Source organism: Psittacula echo, assembly GCF_963264785.1.
Source record: "Psittacula echo genome assembly, chromosome: 2".
Lineage (NCBI taxonomy): Eukaryota > Metazoa > Chordata > Aves > Psittaciformes > Psittacidae > Psittacula > Psittacula echo.
The window spans coordinates 52,445,579-52,468,926 of record NC_137737.1 but is presented as its reverse complement, the minus strand read 5'-3'; the positions used below and the strand labels follow the sequence as shown (position 1 = coordinate 52,468,926).

General features: G+C 41.0%; 1 protein-coding gene across 1 annotated transcript in view; it reads left to right on the top strand.

Annotated features, from left to right (window-relative positions):
• DPP6 (dipeptidyl peptidase like 6) overlaps nt 1–23,348 on the top strand; it is a 421,547-nt gene that overhangs the window by 286,150 nt on the left and 112,049 nt on the right. Inside the window, exon 6 of the mRNA XM_080609810.1 lies at nt 16,373–16,425. Within this exon, the coding sequence (XP_080465936.1) occupies nt 16,373–16,425 (53 nt within the window). The remainder of the gene's footprint in view (nt 1–16,372; nt 16,426–23,348) is intronic.

The window sequence follows — 23,348 nt, the reverse complement described above, 5'->3', positions numbered from 1 at the left end:
GAGTGGCCTTTGGGTACCCTTGAGACCTGCCTGCTGTTTGTGATGGGGATCACCATGTTGGCACGCATACAGTGTGTTTTACCCACAATGATTTTGTCTGATCTCAAAAATTAAGCAGAGTTGGGTTTGGGTCTTATCTAGGGTTAGACAATGATATAGGAGGACCAAGAGGTTTTTCCCAGGGCTGGACAGTTGTGAGTGGTAGGGTGTGTGGGATAGTATGGGCAAGTATCTAGGCCAGTGGGCCTCTCCAGTGCTTTGGAATTTCACCACTGAACAAGTGCAAAATCCAGAAAAATTAGTAAAACACTTAAATGAGGTGTGTTGTCATTCTGGTCACACCAGAGAGGGACAAATCATGGCAACATGCTGGGGCTTGGCCTATGCTTACAGAGCCCTGTTCAATACCATCAAGAGCCTTCAAAGGGGAAAAAAAGGGTCTCTGGATCTGATGACAAAGCAAACAACAATGCAACTATTCCAACTCCAAATACAGCAGCTATACCAACCCTAGTGACAAGTGCAGCAGCTACTCAAACTCTGACTGCAACAGATAACGCAGCTACTCCAACTCCAAGCACAGCAGCTACACCAACCCCAGCAACAAGTACAGTAGCTATTCAAACTCTTAACTGCAACAGACAGTGCAGCTGCTCCAGCTCCAAGCACAGCAGCTACACCAGCCCCAGTGACAAGTACAGCAGCTACCCAAACGCTGACAACACATACTGCAGCCACTCCGACCACAGTGATAATCACTGCAGCTAAACCAGAAGACCAATTTGTGCCAATATCGGTTGCCCCTATATGCAAGGGGAAAAGCAGAAAAGAGGCAAGAAAGATGAAGCAAGATGAAGAAACAATGTACTCACCACCCAGGACAGCATCTGACTGGGAGTTATTATTGTGTGAATCAGAGGAAGAAGAAGAAGTGGTGACTTCTTGACCCTGGACCTCAACCGAGCTACAGGATATGCGAAAAGATTTTACCTGTCAACCAGGGAAGCATACCATCATCTGGTTGCTCTGATGTTGGGACAATGGGGCTGATGGTCATAAACTAGGAGGTACGGAAGCCAAGCAGCTGGGATCACTTGCTAGGGAAGGGGGAATTGACAAAGCAATTGCAAAAGAGAAAGTCCCTCAGTCTTTGGAGGCGGCTCTTGGCAGCTGTGAAAGAAAGGTTTCCATAAAAGGACAATGTTATGAGTCGTTCGGCCAAGTGGACTACTCTAGAGAAAGGCATCCAGTCTCTGAGGGAATCAGTTATTGTAGAGATGACCTATCGCAAGCTGGATGCCAGGAAAGGGCCCATAGATCCAGATGAAGTCGAATGTACATGACCCATATGGTGGAAATTTACATGGAATGCACCGTCAATATATGCCCACTCATTGGCAGCAATAACCTGGAATGATATAGCAACAAGTGGATAAAGCTGCTAAGATTGAAGTGGCTCAGATGGACAAAGATTGGCAACATAAAGGTGAATTATTTTTGGCCTGGTGGGTTCATGACACTTCAGGCCGTCAGGGCAGAGATGCAACATATAGGTGGGCTTGTGATGGAGGGGTGGACTTAACAGTGGACACTATTGCCCAGGTTATTCACGAGTGTGAAACATGTGCTGCAATTAAGCAAGCTAAACGGTTAAAGCCTCTTCGGTATGGAGGACGATGGCTGAAGTATAAATATGGAGAGGCCTGGCAGATTGATTATATCACGCTCCCACCAACCCACCAAGGCAAGCGCCATGTGCTTACCATGGTGGAAGTAACCTGGCCATCCTGGGCCTTGAGAAACAGATTTTGTGGCAACACGGCACCCCAGAGAGAATTGAGTCAGACAATGGGACTCATTTCCGGAACAACCTTATAGACACTTGAGCCAAAGAGCACGGCATTGAGTGGGTATATCACATCCTCTACCATGCACCAGCCTCTGGGAAAATCAAATGGTACAATGGGCTGTTAAAAACTACACTGAGAGCAATGGGTGGTGGGACTTTCAAGCATTGGGATACACACTTACCAAAGGCCACCTGGTTGGTCAACACCAGAGGATCTGCCAACAGGGCTGGCCCAGCCCAGTCAGAACTTTTACATACTGTAGAATGGGATAAAGTTCCTGTGGTGCCCACCAACTAGATGTCTTCAGGTCACCAGCAACTGGCCCTGGCTTCCCTCCGACCATCGTCCCAACAAAGAATGAACTTTGATGAAACCAGACGAGTTCTGCGGTATCATTGGCAGGCAACAATCCAACACCACAAACAGCCTCTCCTGCTCTGAAAGACTGTTACAAGAGATGGAGCCTGACATCATGGACCAGATGGACTCAGCAGCTTCATAGGGATTGGTCCATGCACTAAGGAATGATCTCTCTGTCCCTCTTTGTGTGTGTGTGTGTATGTATATGTATATATATCTATGAGACAACAGTGACGGTATATTGAAAATGTGGGATCTGAGGATGACGTGAATGGTATGGAATAAGGGGTGAATACCGTCCTGAGTTCAGCAGTAAAAGTAATTTTTCCCCTTCTTAGTAGCTGTGTTTTTGACTTTCAGCCTGGGAACAGTGCTGATAACACTGATATTTTTAGTTGCTGCTCAGTAATGTTTACTCTGACCAAGGACTTTGTGAGTCTCATGCTCTGCCAGGGAGGAGGGGAAGCCGGGAGGAAGTAGAGACGGGACACCTGACCCAAACTAGCCAAAGAGGTATTCCACACCACAATGCATCATGCCCAGTATATGAACTGGGGGCAGCTACCCAGAAGGGCTAGATCACGGCTTGAGTCAGGCTGAGTATCGGTCAGCGAGTGGTGAGTGGTTGTTTTCTCTTCCCTCATATTATTCCTTATCATTATTATTATTGGTGGTAGCAGTAGTGATTTGTGTTATACCTTAGTTACTGGACTGTTCTTATCTCAACCTGTGGGAGTTACATTCTTTTGATTCTCCTCCCCATCCTTCAGGGAGCAGGGTGAGGAAGTTGCAGGGGGGAGTGAGTGAGTGGCTGCATGGTTCTGGGTTGCTGGCTGGTCTTAAACCATGACAGGAAAGGAAAGTGTGCTCACCCCAGCATCATGTCCTTAGGAGGTACCCTAGGAGTCAGATCATCTCAACTCTGAAGGAACTGCTGGAGGTCTTCTTTTTATCGGGTCACTATGATTACTTGTGGCCTGCAGTTCTTTCCTGAAGGAAACGTAAAATAAAACCACATTGGGATCCCAATTTTTAAGCTCAGCTGCTCCCTGTTATTGGGGGATGTATTCAGCAGGAAGTTTGTGCTTCTGAAATTATGATCTAGTTGCAATCATAAAACATGATATGATGTGTTTGACTGAGCTGGAAAGCGAAGCTCTGCCCAACCAGTCTTTCTGCATCCCCACATTCCAGTTTTGCTAGTGCATGCTCCCTCATGTGTTAGCAATGGTTTTAATAAAACTGCACCAAATCTCAATTTCTTAGTGAGTCTCCATTCCAGGGAGGGTTGTTTAATATGATTCTTGCAGCAAAACTGCTTGAAACAGAGAGCAGTAAAAACTGAGTATGCTGACTTCAGCTTCTGTGCCACTCCTGAGCTTTAACTATTTTCTCTTAAAAACAAAAGATTAAACTCTTTCTGTTCTTCTAATAATGTAGCTAAACGGAGTTAGGAGTAAACTTTAAGCCTCCTGATTTGAACTGGGAGACTTCAACTCAAACTGCACAGACATGACTGAGTGCAAAATAATATTTCGAGCTAAGTTGGACAGTCTTTCTCATGTAGCAGAAGTCAACAAACTGTATCCTACATTTATTCACAGGCACAGATATACATCAGTAAACTGAAAAGCAAATCCACAGTTCCAGGGAAGACCTGAGTAATATCAAAAGTCAGAAATAATTAACCTGTCATGCAAGAGTACATAGGTATGTACATCGGCATCAGCTATCAGCAGTCTTCCTCTGTAAATATTTTCTTTAGCAAATGAGATTTTCACCAAACAGAGAAGGGAAAATAAAAAGACTCAAGGCACAACACTGTGATACAAAAATAACCAATTTTTCTTTGCATGGATAAGATTAGATTTTTCATTCTACTTCCTTTTCTGAGTGTGCAGATGAGCTAACTTGAACAGACAGACTAGTAGAGATGAATGTTATAACAAAATTCACAAAATGTCTTAAAAATAACCTGCAGTTTATTTTTGAATAGAGCATAGGTAAGATAATTGTGCAAGGTCTCCTAGATAGTCAAAATCAGAGAGTCAACAGTAAAATCACTGCAGCTTTCTTCTTGGATTCATATGGGAATCCATGTAGTGAAACGGGAACTTTCTTTGCATTAAGAGGAATGAAAGAAATGTAACTACTGGGGAAGGAAACCCCAAAACTTAATAAAGAACTAGTGCCCTTGGAACATACAGAGGCTTCAGAATTACATTAAAGGTGAATTCCTGTCTTTAGCATAATTTTGCTTCTTAAATTCTTAGGGGAAGAAAATAATCCCATTTTGGTTTTTTATCCAAAATGTGGATTGTGATAAGTACAGATAGTTATTTTAGAATGTCAAGGAAAGAAATACAGTAAGACTAGGATGCCAAATGGGAAAAGAACTGTTATTTAATAGGCATTAGAAAGTAAGATCAGAAGGAATTTAATTGTGGTGTCTATGCAGGAACATAGGAAGCAGTACCAGCCTCCAGGAGTTTAAAATCTAATTCTTCTGATTTCCAATCTCATTTATTTATTTTTAATCACTGAAATAGGAAAAAGGAAAAAAAGATATATTTAGTGCCCTCTTCTCAAAAATGAGATCTTACTATGTTACTATTCAGAGCACCCCAGTGAAATTCCTTCACTCAGAAATGCAAATGTTCTGATGCAAATGTTCTCTTTAGCTGAGCTGTGTCCCTAAATCCAAGGAGTATGTGGCTCTGTTTATCCTGAACAAATGCCTTTTATCTTCTTAACTGCCTGCAGAACTCTGTTTTTATCAGGGCTATGTTAAAACAAGCAATTAATGTTCCTTCTTGGGCAGCTAATGACCCAGATTTGAAAATGGAATCTTCTATTCTCTTTTCTTCTATTCTTTGCCCATAAAAAGCTTTTTCTTGAAAAGAGAAAGGAATCATGGGGCTTTAGTCAGGTCTTTAAAAGCATGAGTCCTATGTGGAAGTGTACTTGTACAGCGATGCTGTTGATTTTGGTGCTGTAAAGGGTTGTGGAGCAGGCAAAGAACCTGCTATGTGCTTCTTCCTGTCCCGATTGTGCTCTTCCCACTTTCTGAAGATATGTCCATCATCACCACAGTCCATTTCCCCCTTGGAAGGTGTCCACAGCATCACAAAGATGACACACAAAATGCCCTGCTGTCTCGTATATGATTTCCGTTTATTTTTCTGTATGTCAGAAAATAGAAAGGCCACTTCCAGTGAATTGGATCTATGTGTACATCGAGATACAGTTCAGAATCTTCTGATCTCATATGGAACCGGAAAATAAATCTTTCACTGAACAGAGAGAGCATTTTTTACTAAGTCCCTGGCATGTATCTGAATACTTTCATTCTCCTTTCACGTCCACTTCAGTGCTCTTAAACTGCTGCTCTCTAATGCTTTTTGAAGGTCTCATCTTTCTTGTCTTGTATTCCTTTCTCTGAGTCTTCAAAGAGTGCCCTGATCTTATGACCATCGTAAAATATTTCAATGGCAGGGCTACCTTCTTTGTAGCATTCACCTTTTCAACTGCTATAGTAGAAAAAGCAATTTTTATATGCTAAGAGTAAATTTTAATAGAAAGAACACATGCTGTGGTTCTGTAGTTGCTAATTTCTGCCACTAAAGTGAATTATTTAAAAGTGAATAAATTAATTAGATGTACTGAGCATTCAGCCCATTTTCATGGCTAGGTTCTCACATAATTGCTACAAAGCTGCACTATTTGCATTGTAAACTTCACAAAAAAGAGGATTTTAAAACCTTTCCACGTTCAGTCTGTTCAGCTCAAAATTTTTTTTTTTCATTTAAAGAAGTCATTATCCAATGTTTCATTCAAAGCATAATTAAGCATTGATTTCTCATGCTGTCCTTCAGTACTCAGGCTTGTAACTCCAGGGAAGGTGAGCATCAGTCAAGTCAATGTAGATGTGAACAGTGTAAACTCCCTATCTACGTCAGCTACCCTGGGCTGCCTTTATAAGCAGTGTACTCCAGGGTGTAAATGTAAGGCCAAAATAGACACCAAAGACTGTTCAGAAGAATCATACCCCAAACAGGCTTTTGGCACCATTGTGGGGCAAGAGGGTGTGGCTTCATTGAGGTTGTAGGTGCAAAAAAGGGTAAATGCCAGTAAAGAATGACTGGGGAGGTCAATGGCAGGGACATCCTTCAAAGTAAACAGCTGCACAGAGAGTGGCTTCAAGCTGTGAGAACCTGCTGAAGTATTTTGGGGAAGGATGACTATAAATAAGCTAACTCTAGTCTTCTTTCTGAGTCAGCTTTGGGTTACGGTTTGAGGGAGTTGGGGTTGTTCAGCCTGGAAAAAAGTAAGCTCAGGGGAGACCTTGTAACAGTCTTCCAGTAAAGGGGCCTACAAGAAATCTGGAGAAAGACTTTTTACAAGGGCATGTAGGGATATGATAGGGGGTTTTAAACTGAAACAAATGGTTTTAAACTTAAAGAGGGGAGATTTAGACTAGTATTAGGAAGAAATTATTTACTATGAGGGTGGCGAGGCAGTGGAACAGACTGTTCAGAGAAGCTGTGGCTGCCTTGGGCTTTGAGCAACCTGGTCTAGTGGAAGGTGTCCCTGCCCACGGTGGGAGGTTGGAATTGGATGATCTTTAAGGTCCTTTCCAAGTCTAACCATTCTATCATTCTACAGTACTGTCTGAACCAGGATAGAGAATAAGTGGACTTTCAGTCTGACATAATGCAGATGTTATTATGACCACAGATATTATGAGAGAATTACAGTTGGGGGGGGGAGGTGGGAGGGGGTGGTGTATGTATGCATGTGAATGGATTTGAAGGTTTCCTGTGTTTCCTGGGTTTGGGCTAATTGTTGTCTCCTTCTAAAAATATTATTTGGCCCCATGCTATTTTTGTACTCTTATTAGGTAATTTTCCTTTGATATATTGTTTCGTATGTTAGAATCACAAGATTAACTGTGTACTAGATAATTTAATTCTCATTTCCAAGTTTCTGAATAGGACTATAAAACGGGCAAGTGCAGCACGTGGAGAATTTCTATCCAGTCTTGCACTATGCCTGCTGCAGAGTGGGTCGGGAGCCTGGGAGTTTATACCTTGCAATATGAATACTGATAAAAGTTTAAAAACAAGATCAACAACAAAATGAGCTCATTATTCATAACACTCACTCGTAATTCTTAGTAACTTGATTATAGATGCTTCCCAATAACCTGAGCAACAGCAAGTCCACAAAGGCTGCTGCAAAAAATCCTGGTGAGTGCTTTGTAGCTGCCATTTTATTTCCCAATTGAAAATGGAGCAGTCGTCCTTTAAGCCAGTGACTGCAAATGCTTGATGGTGCCAACGGAGCGCTGTGTGGGACAGGTGGCTCGGGAGCAAAAAGAGGCTTTTGTAATTGCTTGGCAGGGCAGAGCTGTATGAGGGTGCAGCAGCAGTTGGCAGATTGGATTAACGGCCTCCTAGGGGTGAGATCTGGCACACGAGCTGTGTGTTAATACCTGTAACCTAAGTTGCTTCTGGAGCTACATTTATAACAATAAGAGCATCCACTTTGCGTCCACCATGTCACAAAGTCATAAATCCTAAGGCTGGCCTTTAAATTCCCTTTTGGCATCATCAGCACTATAAGGCTCTCAAACGTGTAATTTGGAAACAGATCTTTTAATAAAGAATTATTATCATGAAACAACTGAGGTAGATAATCAGTTTGTGGAACATGAAGTAATAGCATTATCTTACAAAACTTCAGTCCCACTATTACTGTTGTGAATGTTGCTGTCACATTTTATTTATGGTTATCTTGCAAACTAGAGATGATGCTATTTGCGAAGGAGTAACTCCTTGGCTTTGCTGGTTCAGAGACCTTTGGTTTGCTGGCTGGAAAATCAGCTTCTAATCCAGCACTCCCACTGCATGTCTGTGGGAGAGATTTACATATTAACTGCGTGTGTTGCCTGCAGCCATGACCCTATTACAATAGGCTTGAGCCTGAGTTGCAAATGCTTCTAAATGCAAGTCCCCAAGGCATGAATGTGCTGTCCCTTCCTGATACCATCTTGATGTGAGATTGTTGCTGACCTGAGGAAGCCTCTCCAATGTAGGTGACAGGACATTCACAGCACCACGTGAGTGGAGAGCTGTCCTGATTGTCCTCTATGCACCAAGGACAAGCTTATAGAGAAAGGTTCCTTGAGGTTCCTATTGCAATGATTTACTTTTCACTCCTAGAGCTTGAATTGTTTAAAGATTTGAAAAACAGAGCCATGCAAAGACTTTTCCTGATACTGCCTCTTGCATTCTTCTACTTTTCATCCCTTGTATGTAGCATTTTATTCTGTTCTTCCAAATTGATTGCAAAAATTTATTCCTGGTTCTGGAGCTACCTAACCGCTAATCCTTGATTTCCTATGACACTGGGTAGCAGTGGTGCAGCTCCTTATACACACCAGTGTGGCTGAGCAGAGGTGCTGACCCATTGGGTCTCTGAGACACTGACCGCTTAGTGCTGGCTGTGTCATTTCACTCATTTCACAGGAGGGGATTCTTCCCTCCTCCTTCCAAGAAAAATGGTTTCCTCCCATAAGTCAACTCTAATACATGCCTTCCCTGTGCATATAGCTTGTTCCTTTTGCCGAAACATTAATTTAGGGTAGTTCCTTTGGAATACAGAGACAATTACAGCAAAGGCAACAAGTTGCCAAATGCTCTGTATGTCAATTGATACAGAGACCCCTTCTTCTTACCTCTTTTCCTGTTCAAGGTACTTTTTCCGCCATCTCTGTCCTTTCCTGGCTGTCCTGAAGTGGCGCAGCACTCTCAGTGTGACTTTCTGTGGCTGTGACCACATCACTCATGTGCCTGATGAGCTGAATACAGTGCAGTGGGCGAGAGCATCCCAAATCAAGTGTTCGATAACAGCTGTGGGTTATTTGGCTGCCAGCTGAGCCAATGCACAGGAAATGCTCATTGATAGCATTTTATTATGGTTTTCCTAATCTATTAGAGGAACAAAGAGAAATAGGCAGTGTTCCTTGGAGGGCTATAGAAAAAGGTTGGCACACAGCATGAGACTGTATTACTTGGGAAGTGATAAAGTATAAAAGAATGATTCAATGTAGAGACAAAAAAGAATTTACTGTCTCAGAAGAAAACAAAATAGGTCAGTATCACAATTAATTTGAAAGGTGAGAATATTGAAAAGACCTCAAATTATATGGCTTTATTGATTCATTTACTTCTTGCAAGCAATTGAGCTTCACTGAATGTAGGTTACAAAATACCAGTATGGATTTTGGTGTGTTTTTTGTTTGTTTGTTTGGGTATTTATTTTATTTGACTTTATTTTATTTTATTTTATTTTATTTTATTTTATTTTATTTTTATTTTATTACACTGATACAAAAAGAATAGATAGCATGTGGGTTTTGAGAAAACCTAAGTCCAGGCTGGTTACTATGGAGTGCCCATTAGCAACAAAATGGTGGTAATACTTTGCTAAAATAGTTGGGCTGAGGAGAATATCACTGACCAGTCTGTCTCCACTCATATAAAACAATGAAAAGGCCCACGAACCATGCCTCAGCCAGAGACAACCTGTTGTGCTCCAAATCACAAATACATGGGAGAACAAAGGATGAGAAATTGAAGAAAATATTACCAAGAAGTTGGTGGTCAGTTACAGGAATGGATTTTCCATCCCTTCAGAGGGCCAGTGTAACACACAATGGGAAAAAAAAGAAGGATTTCTTCTTATCAGAACAGAAGGGTTCAAGTTGTGGACCCTCAGTTCAGTTTTCAGGTTGTATGGCCCCAGTGAAACCAATGTTATCATAAGGAATTTTGATCAAGGCAAATGATGTTGACTCATTAAGTGAAAATTTAGTCTTTAATGTTGACTTTCATAAAAAATACAGAAATTTCTGCAAACAGGTGCAGTGAGATGCTTTAATTCTCCACAGAATACCATACAGATGTATGGCAGTGAGAGATGGGGGTTGGACTAGATGACCTTTGAAGGTCTCTTCCAACCCATGCTATTCTATGGTTCTATGATATTTTTGGTCAGACAATTATTTTCTTTCCTCTACTGGAGGATTTGTACAAATGACATAGTTACCCTGTGAAGATAACACAATATTTGCTTGTTGGTGACTGACCAATAGAAGAATCAATATGACATTGTGGTAGTGACTTGGGTCATTATTTACTGTGCACAGGAGAAGGAAACAACCTCTGAATAAAGTTTGCTTTTACGATTTTCATTCTGAACCTGATTTTCACTCTCTTTCATGTCATCATTAGATAGCAGGGTACCAAATACATGAGCTGTTTGCTGATGCAGAGCAGCAGCCTTCCTGCATTCTACTTTATTCTCTTTTCCCTCTTAATTTGTTAACTTCAGAGTTTGGTTAAATATCACGGGTATTAAAGGCCAAATGGAAAATCATGTTTTACCTGCGTATTTTGTATCACAGCATGAGTTACTGTTTAAGGGTGCTAGGACCATTTTGAAAGGTGGAGTATGTAATTATTTCAAATATTTGGGATTATTCAACCGGTTTGACATTCATATGTGCATTTGGGGATTTGTCCGCTCATAGCACAAGTGGGAAAACGGGATACTAATTTACTTCAGCAAATGTCTTTTTAGAAATTCTCTGTGGGAAAGAAACCCTTTTAATGGATCTGGCAGTTCACATTCCTCTAGCCACTTGTGCTGTATTTTTACTGTCTCACTATACAGCAAGACAGTAAAGACAATTTGGGTCTGCTAAGAATCCTGAGGGGATGTATTGTTTGGAGTTATAATTTATTGTTACAAAATAAAAAGTGATTCCTTTCACCCAGGTAACTACTAAGTACTTTATGATTAATTACATTTAAATATATTTGTACTATTTTCAGACTTAGCCAACCATTGTACAATTTTATTTCCAATAACTCTTTAGAGGGTTCATTTTAATTTGGGGGTACTGGTATGACTTTTTGAATGAAACATGTGATTCCTGAAAAAAAAGACACTAAATACTACAGATTTTGTATTAAGCCTTGCAAACTGCTTTATAACACAGCTTGCACCTGCGCTTACTCTGCCCTGTACCTCTTCTCTTCCAAACTCTAAATTTTATGGGATTTTTTGTGAGTTTTCTAGACAGTTCTTTAATGTAAATAACACTACTGCATGAAGGACTAGGTGGTTCTGTGGAGTCATTTAGAAAATGGATGGTTTATTCCTGCGTTTATCAAGTAAATAATAATCATGATATCATGGCAGCCAGTCTGCCTGGGTTTAACCTCAGGTTCTGAACTGTTTAATATGCTGAATGGTAGGACCCTAAATGATCTGTTTTGATAGAACAGCCTGTTAGAAGATGAGAGGATTTGGCTGATCTGCAGAGTCTTCTTCTAAGGGTTTTTTCACCCTTCTTTGCTTGCAAACCTTCTTAAAAGAAAGTCTGGATGTGCCTCTTGTTTGTATTGATTCAGCACCATGTCATACAAACATAAAAGAAAGCCTTTCAATTAAATGCTGGTTACTGCTGGTACTAGCATGGTATCAGCCCACAGAGTGTGACAGAGACCAGGACAGAAGATGGAAAATGTAAGCTAAACTCTTCCTTTTTTCCTGTTGCTAGTGAAAAATCCTTAGTGGGTAGTGTAATCTTTCGTACCAGCCAAAATATGCTGAAAACACATTTCACAATCTCCTTCTAAAAATTCCTTCATTTACATCTAAACCCGTTTCCTAATCCCTTAAGTTGCACAGGCAGTGCCAAATTGAAAATAATGGTGACAATTTCAAACTTCTAGCAAGAAGTTAATGAAGGTGAAAGCTTTGCATATTCAGCTTGTGTCTGTGTGACAGATCAGGTGAAATGTAGGGAGGTAACCAGGATTCCATTTGTGTTTTTGGACTCGTGTCAAGTAGGGGGCCTATTAGGATGCTGGGGAGGGACTCTTCATTAGGGACTGTAGCGATAGGACAGGGGGTAACGGGTTAAAACTTGAACAGGGGAAGTTTAGATTGGATAGAAGGAGGAAGTTCTTTACTGTAAGGGTGGTGAGGCACTGGAATGGGTTGCCCAAGGAAGTTGTGAATGCTCCATCCCTGGTGGTGTTCAAAGCCAGGTTGGACAGAGCCTTAGGTGACATGGTTTAATGTGAGGTGTCCCTGCCCATGGCAGGGTGGTTGGAGCTAGATGATCGTAAGGTCCTTTCCAGCCCTAACTCTTCTATGATTCTATTATTCTAACTATTTGTGCAGCTGCTTTGGGGCAAGAACAAGAACAATGGATTCTAAATTAAAGTATTTGAATAGTCACAATGAATCCAAATGAGTCCAAATCCATTCTATTCTTAAATAACATATATTTTCTATTTAAGTAAGCCCTGCTGGACTAGGACCTGTATCCTTGCAGATGAAGCAAGCACTTTCAAGGAGATGCTGCTCTACCATCCACACCATACTTTGCTCTGCAGCAATGTGGCACAAACGTTGCCTCTTTGTTTTGTTTCTGTAACTTGTAGGAACCAGAGTTTACTTTTTATTTTGGAATCTGGAGGCAGGGAAAGGCAGATGCTCTTTTCTTCTGCTGTACATGCTGCGGTGTTTGCATTTCTGCTGTCATCTGGTCAGGTCCAGGTTTCTTTTGTTGATTACATAAAATGAGGTCAGTGGCTTCACAACAAAGTGTTTTCATATATAATCAGTCCTGTATTTTTCTGGATTTTGGAAAGATAATTGCCTTTCAAAGACTTAAGTGGAAGTTGATATATCTGTCTCTTAAACCCTTTATGATTCCAGTGCAAACACACACATGTTGCAGAAGATAATGTAGATTGAAAGTAAGCAAGATCTGGGCTGTGACCTGGGATGAGAAGCCCAGTGGGAGACTGTTTCTGACATGGTGGGTTTAGTATAATGACTTTTACAGCATTCATTGGTCACAGCTGGCATGGGAGCTTTTATGACCCAATTTTGGTAATACCTAGAACCCTTCAGAGCAGTCCCAAGCATGTTCTAACTTTTGTTGTATGTCTTGGCATACAGGGTCTATAGAGCACAAGAGCTGCCAAAATCTCTTGTATTTTCAAATATGCCTCTCTACTGACAGGAGCTGTGTGCTTCTGGGATCCAGCCAAAAATCAGGGCTAAGTGTATCAAATCTGTGCAACAGCTTTTGCCACACCCCTTGGATAGAGGAAAACCTGGAGAGTTGATACAGTTATTTTTGTTAGCTGAGCATCAGAAACATTGGAGGTTAAATGAAATGAATACTGACTTTTAAGCACTGTCCAGTGTCTGAAGCTTAGCTATAAATTTCAAATGAATGCTCATATCATTCCTGCACTTTTCCCTGGTGTGAGGTTTTCCTCATAAGTGAATAGCCTAATTGAGCTACACCCCAGCAGAAATTTTGGTTGAGATATAAAGCAGACATCATCATCATCATCGTCTCAAAAAGTTAAAATAACTTCATTTGGTTTGCATATGTAAGATCAAAGCAGCCATCTGATTTCCCAGAAGGACATTAAGTGATATTTCTCTTGTATTCCTGTCTGCTTGGGAGGGTTGCTCACAGTATGTTTTCCAAACAGGTTTAAAATAGGGATTAGAAGGACTTTTGGGCTGCATGTGCTCTTGTCCTTAAGAACTATAATAATAATAAATGTCTGATCCTGAAATCTTTGATCATACAAGTAGTTGTTTACACGAGCAAACCTACTGACTTTAAGGATTCATTTGAGAAAGGATTGCAGCTGTGAATGAACTCTGCCAGCTGCAAGCATTTGAAGACTATATGCTACAGGCACAGCTCATGTGAGATATTTTAGAGTCTGGCCAAAAACCCAAGAGGATGAAAAATGATGTTCAGAAAATAAAGAAGTTCTTTGAAAGTACTGTAACTTTTTTCCCCCCACTGCTAAACTGTCTTGGCAGAGACAATGTTTTACCTCAGTCTCCATTGATAGCTCTAAGACAGCTCTAAAGTCTAGCACGGCTAGTCCATATGGGACTCTGTACTTTCAAGCAGGAACATCACAAATGTCCTGCTCAAACCTTCCATGGCTGTTTCTTCTCTGTCCAGCCTGCCACACTTCTCTATTTTCCGCTGAAGGCATCTGTTCATACTCATTCTGGGGGCTGGCTTCTGCCTCTGATAGCTGATAACCGAGCGTGGCTTATTACCTTGAACCACAGTCCTTGCCTCTGATTACAATTTGTATGTCTACATCATTTTCTACATTCTACTGCCAGGGTATTTGAAGACAAAAGTTGCTCACTATTTAATGGCAATGTATAATTAGGTTTTTCAGCTCTATAGACAAATTTAGTCTTCCAGTGCATTTTCTTTAAGGAATTTCAGCAGGTTTAGAACTTCACCAAAGCTGTAATAGAATCTAAGCAACATATATCAGCCAAGTCTCCAATATCAGCATTATAAGATTAAAGAGCTCTTTGGTCTGATTGGATGTAGATGGGATAATGGTAATTTAATTGACATTATCTGAAAAAGGTCCATCTAAAAAGGACACCTGTACTATGATAAATGGTAGTTTGCAGTGAGTTCATTTGTGTTCCTAGACCTTCCCTGATACCAGTACACTACAGACTCACCTTGCTGGAGGGGTCTTTATATGTCTGAATGCCTAAAAGGAGATATGATTTCAGGTTATAACCTGATGATGTCCTTGTAATGAAGGGAGTGAATTGCACAGAGGAAGAAGGAAATCATGTCAATTTAGCATCAATCTCTCTATTTCATAGACATAAATCCAATGCTTTGACCTCTCTGCTCTGGTGGTAGCCTTTTTTTTCAGGGGATTCATGCAACAGTGTAAGGATTTAATGTTCAGATTCAAATTGTAACAGAGAAGTTTGGTTTAATATCTACATCTACAATGATGTGCCTTGTGTTTTCCTGTCTCTCTACAGAGTGCTCAAAATATGTAAGCCTGCTACAGATACCACTGTGCAGGCTTACTCTAAAGAGAGACGGGTAGTAAGTCATGCTTACTTGTCTGTGACGCTTGCAATGTGCTTGGGATGGCCACTGCTGAGGTAGCAGCGCTATCCAGGACATCTCATGGTTTCTCGGCATAAGTTAAAAAAAAAGATAATTGTGCAAAACCAGAGATACCCAGGAAAAATAATTCTGATGATACAAGCTTGACTGGTGAAGCAAGTGTTCAAGAAGCTCCTCCTTCTTCCTCTGGGACAGGATGCTTTATGAAAGCTATTGCAGAGCAAGTGGCTGAAAGAGTTAAGTGGAAGTCAAATGAAATTATTTGTTATGACACTTTTTTTGTTTAGTAACGTACAGTAAGAGGACAGAATTGCAAAAGTGAGTGACTCTACAAACGTGTATAAAGTCATTCATATTTAACCTTTCACACTAGTGCCCTCACTTGTGTTGCTCAGCACTGCTCAACTTGGGCAACCACAGATCACTGTTAGTGATTGTGTGTCATTAACAGAAAGTCACCAGCTCTTAAACTGTTGACCTTAACTCTGGTATTATTATGTACTACTTAGAAAATAACTAGTAAACTCTCCCTTCTGAGGTGAACTGCTGACAAGCACTTCCCCACGGCCTAAAGTGTAAATTGGTATGAAGATGCAACTTAGAATGTCAATGAAACAAACGTGAGGTCAGCTTTACTCTCCAAGTCAATAAGGTTTTGTTTGCTGACTGACAGGAGTCCTACAGGCCTCTCTGAGATCACCCAGCATCATTCCCTGTTTTATTTGTGTGGGTATAAAGCAACAAAATATATATTCTACCCCTGTTGTGTCTAGTTATAATGATGGAGAATGTCTCCAGCTGACCAAGGTGTCCTCATTAATGATCCTTCTATATTTAGCCCTTACAGAGACCGTGTGCCCCCAGTTTAATCAAAGACCTAGTAGTCATGGTAACGACACAGAGCATCTGGATGTATATGATTTGCCAAACACTGTAATACAGTACAAGATTAAAAGAACACACAACAGCGCTAGCTGAATTAATGTATTGTTCCTTCCTACTACTGAATTTGAAGTGTTTATAAGAGTCCCTAGCCAAATGCAAGACTGTTTTTTTCAGAAAAAAAAAAAAGCCCTATTAACAGAGGTGACAATTACTAATCTCCTGTTTTGTTTTGTTTTTTAATTTCATTTTGCAGGTGTATCAACATTCATATACGGCATATTATGTCCTCAGCAAAATACCTCATGGGTAAGCAATTTTTCAATGTCTACATTTTAAAACTCAGCCATTAAGAATTCTGCAAAATAATGTGTATTGTGACAAATGGTTTCCCGTGACAGCCCTTTGCAATGGTCTGGCATTCAGCTGTGGCATCCGCTGAACTGTGTGTCGTACAAAAGATGACATACTCTGGAAACAGAAGTACTCAGCTTCCCCAGAGGGTCAGACTATATGAATATCATATTCCAGTTTTCAAGTTTTTGGCTAGAATACAGATGTGTTGACATCTGGCTGAGAGCTGCAATTGGCCCCTCACCAGAACACTGTCTGAGAACCTCTCCAGGGGTGTTTAGTCTCTTGTATTTGGTCAGAGTTGAGTCGTTGCCCTTCATTTGTGTCTCTGGGCATGTTCCCTTGATACAAATTCTCTTTCTTGCATCCCAGCTGAAGGCAGATAGACCAGTAGTCTGTTCCCAGGTTCCCGATGCTGCTTAGATACATGCACTCGCAATTATACTGAAGCTACGAGCCTTCAGGTTTGTAGTTTACCTTTTCAGAGAGTGTGAGGTAAGGTCAGACAAATAGGAATGGCATACAGGCTTTGCACAGCATTTCTAAACTTAATGAAAACGTATCACTTTACCTAAAGCACGTACCGTAGAAGGTTATGTATCATTACGAGTAATAAACTTCCATCATGCAATGCGTTTTTATTTAGGCCCCATTCACTGGACGTCCTGAGGTGGCCTCAGTGTTTAACACATGCATCAGTTAGCTTGAGGGAATCCTTCTTTAGCTTTGATTAATTGCAGTTTTTTTAATTCCCTTTTCTCAGCTTTGTCTTTGTGGCGCTTCAGGTTACCTGGGGCTCCAACTCCATCACCCTGCAGCTCATTTCTATACATTATGGCTAAACAGGTAGTTGATGTTTTGGATTCTTGCAATAACTGACAAAACCTGCGAAATTAAAAACAACATCTGCTTGGTTTATACGCAGGGTGATCATAGGATCACCAAGTAATTCAGGCTGGAAAAGCTCTTCCAAGTTCCAACCTCCTGCTCAAAACAGATTACTCAAAGCTTTATCCAGCTTGATTTTGAAAACCTGGAGGGATGGGGACTGCACTGCTGGGCAGCCAGTCCCACTGCCTGACTGTCCTCATGGGGAGAAAATATCTCCTTTTATCCCTTCTGAACCTTCCCTCTCAGTTTATATCCACTCTCTCCCACTCATACTACTGTATTAAACAAACTATTGTGTCTCTGATTTAGGAAAGCACTGGAGCAGGTCCTAAAGTCCTGTTAATTTCTGCATCCATAGGCCAGGTGCCTACCCCTGAGAGAAGGCAGGATCTTGGCCATGCCTGTACGCTGTTTCCCACTGCTTTTTGTAGGCAGCTCCCACTGTGCCTGTGTACAGTGGATCAGCAGCCTTCAACTGGGTGGTCCTCAGGGGACCTCCCTGTTTAACCCTAGAATGATGTTAGTCAGACATTGCAATACCTACATGCAATCCAATTTCCTTGGCACAGTAACCAGTGGGTTTAACAATAGAGAAGTACAGATTCAATAGCAAGATACAAACACATCTCTCAGTTCTTTTTCACCATGAAAATACTAGTTACATTCAGGTGTTCCTCAAGGATTTGTCCCAGACACACCAAAAAAAAAAAAAAGAACAACCCCAAAACCAGAAAACAAAACAAAAACAGAGAAAAAAAAAAAAAAAAGAAAAGAAAAAACCCCACAACAAAGCTGAAATAACTTTCTTTGGCTTCTATCTAGCAACAGAGAAACAGTACTTCGTGTAAAAAAATCTGTACTAGAGAGACATATATGTTTTAAAATCTATGAGCCCAGGAGCTTCTGAAGCCTGCTTCCCTAGAGCTTGTGTCAAAAAATCATGAGCTTGAGGTTAAGTTGTTTCTGTGTACAGTTAAACATGGAAACTAGGAGGATTCTCACCATTGTCCGTGTCAAATCTGGTGTCCCAGTGTGAAACGCCACAGACTGCTTCAGTCTCTTTCCTTCCCTGCCTCAATGTGGTCTTTGGTTTTGCTTTTCCTTTTCTTTTTTTCCTTTTTTTTTTTTTTTTTTCCTCCAGATACTGGCTGGATTTATTTAGGTTTTGAAAACTCCATCTTTCTGGCAATATATCTGAAATTAGCCTGTGGGCTGAAACGGTGTTGAGCAACAGGATGAACTCACAGCATGAGCACATAAGCTTTGTATCTGCAGTAAACCTGGCTATGAACAAAAGCATTTGACTGAAAACACAGTTCTATTCTAGACAAAATAGAGGTGGAAAAAATAGAAGTATCATGCATAGTAGTATTAAAACTGCTAAAAATTAACAATGCGATGGTCCAGGCAGTCTGCTACTAGTGCATGATCTTTCTTCATCCCTGACAACCAACTTCTTGTTCCCTCAGCTTTAACTACATTGCACACTCAGATGTGTTTCAGCTTGGTCTCCATGTTGGTTGAGTAGTGGTGCAGGCAGTTGGAGGGTTGGATATGTCAGAGAAGAAGTATCCAGTATAAGAGGAAGATTTGGAAAGTGGGAGGGTGCCACAAGGCACACAGGTGTTTCAGGCATCAGTGTCCCTACAGCATGATGTAGGCTCAGGCAACCACAGGCTAGAGGAGTGTTGGAAGGATTGCACTTTCTGTGTTGGTACAGGTATGGTACAGGCTGTAGGTGCTTTTACAGGCAGTGAAAACCATATTGTAGAGCAATAATTGCATTGATCTTTCAGGTGATCATTGTACATGTAAGTGGTGGAAGGGGTGGCACATTGCCATTTCCCTGGAACATGGGTAGGTGAACATGATGTAACAGGTGATGAAATGCATCAACTGAAAGTAGAGCCTCTGTTGGATGAACAGGTAATCTCTTCAGCACGTATTTCATGTTTAACACAGGAATATTGCTCTGATGGATTTGTGTGGATGAAGATCAACAACAGCACAAGGTTCAGTTCAGTCTGACGTTGTCAAACGTCACAACAAAATTTGCAACCCTTAGGCAGCACCCTTGACATCTACCTGACTGTAACACGGGTGACAAAAGCTTTTGGCGCTGACCAACAACCCCTTTGCCATTTCTATAAACTCTTTTCATGCGTTAGTCCTCTTCTGCAAGTAGGCGCCAGCTTTATGGCCTGTTGGTGTGTGCCAGTGGCACATTAGCATATCTCTAAATGAACAGCCGAGGTAGTGACTGCTGCTGAACACACTCGCTACCCTCCACAATATCCCTCCTGCTCATTAGATGCTCCTGGAACCAGGCTGTGACAGCGTGGCTTTCCCTGTGCTCTCTCTGCTCTGTTCCTCATCCTCAGCTGCGATCTGCCTCATCAGGAAGGACAGACAGTTTACACTTCATACCCACTCATGCCCTTGCTACACCCCTGCTGAGGCTAACTAATAAGGAAGCCAATTAATCTAATCTGTGGCATCACTTTTAAATAAAGTGACATTAATTTGCCAGCATAAATTGCTTTTTAAAGAGAAATTTCTAATTATTTTTGCTGTGTTCTGCAGACTCTCCAGATTCAGGCTGTGTCTGAATTCAAAAGGGGCTAATACGAGCATTTTCCAGATTTTACTCTAAGCTTTCTATAAGTTTGACAAGTCAATTTGGGCACATCCTTAGCACATACGTTCACAAATGGTATTTTATACGGAGTGCAGGACTGCAACATTTTTTCTGTGAAAGCTGTTATGGAAGTTAATTCCCCAATAAAGAGCAGCAGCACATTTTGGCTCTCTCTAGGACAACTGATATAAACCAATGACATAGGCTCAAAGGCTCTTATTTAAAAATTAAAATAAACCCGAGGTAGAAGAAAGAGTAAATATCCCTGCAGAGATATTAACTACACAGGTTTAATATGTTGGTTTTTTGGTTGTTTTTTTTTTGTTACTCCAGCCTCCTCACATCATCTTGGTAAACTCAGGGTAGAAACCCCTACTGGTTTTGCCACATTTACCTTCTGTTTTCAATGGCCCGTGGCTTTCAGTTTTCACAGGGGGAACCAGCTAGAATCCACAGTTCTCATTTTCCTGGGCTGAGGTGTGTAGGGAGGTTATGTTCATTTCAGCTTTCCTGCGTGACACCCATTTTTATTCTGCTGTTCACCCAAAATTGCGATGCTGACGCCGGCTGCCATCTAGTGGAACAAGCCTCTGTGCTTGCTGCTCATGTTCCCTGGTACCGTCCGTACCGTCCCATCTGCTTTCCTCTGAACGGTGCTCAGATATATCTGCCGGTAACTGCTTACAGCTGTCTGCATTATAAATATTTTTGCAATCCTCCTCTCATAACCCCACAGTTGCACTTGCCACATGGTAATTGCCAGCTAGTTGTAATTTATAGGTGCTACGGTAGCATCTGCAGGTCTGGATGTGGAACAGGGAGCTCTCATGCAAAGGGCTGGGACACAAATACCACATACAGTTATTTCCTAATATTATTTTTCCTAGCTTTGGAAAATAAAAATTAGCAATACAATATAGGCAACAACCTACTTATGAAATCCAGCCACCAAAAACCATTTTATTCTTTTATGGGTTTTAATAATGTTTCTCCTACTGAGTCTAATACGGATGATCTTGGTCATTCACAACCTTCACTGAACTAATAAAAAAAGTTCAGGGGCTTTATGGTCAGGCCATGGCTGACCATAGTGTTCCCCTAATCCTCAGCAGTGTTAAAGTCATTTCACACCAGTGTGTGCTTCTGGACCACTAGTTTGATCTGGCACTGCAGGTCCTAAGCAAGAGCTGATTTTGGATGAGTACTCAAGCAGCCTTTAACTTTTTGCTGTGGCCAGCAGAAATGTTACACTTTTTCGCAGTTCTGTGTCATATATGCATTCCCTGAATTAAAGCCCAGCATAGAACATGAATTTCCTCAGATCTCCTAGTACTCATCCAGTCCTGCATGAACTGTATCCCTCTAAGCAGAGCTAAGTGGCAGGGATTAGTGCGGAGCCCCTTGTATAAGCTCTCAGCATGGTGTTAGCACATCCAGATGGGGCATGTCAATGGGAGATTCTAAATATAGGGATCAGTGAGAAGGTTATTCCCATTCCTTACTGATTTTGAGTATGGGATGGAGGGAATTGTACACATGCCTAAGCAGAATCCATATTTCTTACCAAATGTATATGGTGTAATCAGAGGAACATGGTGAGTAGACCGCAGAACCAATCGTGAAGCTGAGATCAGCTCTTCCTGCCTACACTGCTGAGGGCCTGTAAAATACTGCCACACTGAACTCCCAGTGACTTCAAGAGAAGTCCCATGAGCAGAGTGAGTGCAAAATATGCATTGGAGATCCACAGAAGTGATAACAGGAGGAGGAACTGAACCTGTGCTTCACTGTGAGTAGATTTTCAAAGTGATGTCTGTAGATCTTTCTGCAGAGCTCTCACTGATGTTCTCTACAAGCTACTGGAAGGAAAGAGGTAAAGTTAATTGAATAAATCTTAATCAGATTTGTGCATACCCTATCATAAAATATTTTGAAAGACAGGGTGTTTCTTCCAAATGCTCAAATTTCCATGTTCACAGTAAAAGAAAGATGTTTCGTTGTTTAAAATCATGGTTAAACTTCAGGGAACTGGCTTGGCTGCACACATCTGTTCATTTGACCAAGGCTGTTCTACTGTATTTTGTTCTTGCCTGTTATGCACCTTTTCTGTAGCATTAAAGAAACTTCTTGTGCCTCACTGTCCCTATTTGCAAAGCAGGGAGAGAAACATTGCTTACCTGACAGAAGCAATGTGTAATAATTACTGTAGAGCACTGTACAATTTAACTTTTAACATTTATAAACTTGTACTAGAGCCCACATTTTATATTAAGAGGAAAAAGTACTGTAATTAATAGAGTCTGTTTTCAGCTAATTAAATTTTACTTAAAGGAGCTGAATATTTTCCTTCCACAATGCTATAAGGGGGTTGAAATAAACCCTTAAAAAAAAGATCTGGAAAACCAAAAACAATGTGAAATTTGTTAAAGTAGAAATATGCATTCTACAGTTTGTGAAGAGCCTGTTATTGCTACTTTTCTCTCCTCCTTCTAACAATTATCATTCCATAGTTTTAATTGTCTTTTTGAGATACCTTATACAGTTAATTAAGACGCCTCTGATTTACAGTGTGGTGGCTTTTATGCCAGACTCGAAATAACACCATCTTGATAGTGTGACATGCTGTTTCAGTTGTATTTTGACAACAAAAAACTGACCCTCGAAATAGTTAAACTTGATAGCTTGATTGTGGAGCCTGACCTTAAATCCTCTGGATAGGGATCTTTCAGTTGAGTTCACTGGCATTTGGCTCAAGCCCTGATGGAGCTGTTGGACTTCTTGCTTTTTATAATCATCTGAATTAAACACTCTTTAAATCACTGGAACAGTGGTTAAATCACATACCAGCTTATTGCTTAGGAATACATTTTGTACCTCTTTAGAAAGAGTGAGCCAGCATTTTATTAAGCAAAGCTGTTATTTGAGCATCACTCACTTCCAAAGAGTGGCAGGTTGAAAGCAGCTCAGCCTCAGAAGGCAGTTCAGGCAGGACTCTTGGCTGTGCTGGTGGAAGGAAATCCACTTTAGCAGCTCAACAACATATCATTTCCCCAGGGGATTTGCCATTTGCTCGCCCATGTTGGTCACTGTATAGCAGTTTTCATGTAAATGTTCCTTTCCTGTGTAGGCAAAGCAATTCTTACCACTTGCTTCTCTCTTCCAGAATCAGTTGTGATGTGGGTGGACACCTTAGAAACCATGTATAGCGATAATAACAACGAATAGTCCCCTGATGGGAGGACTTGATATTAAGAATTAGAGCAATGACTGCTGAGACTAAAAGAACCAAAAAAGATCTTGGTAATTAATAGTTAGATGCAGATGTTAGCATTTTTTGCAGAGAAAAGCC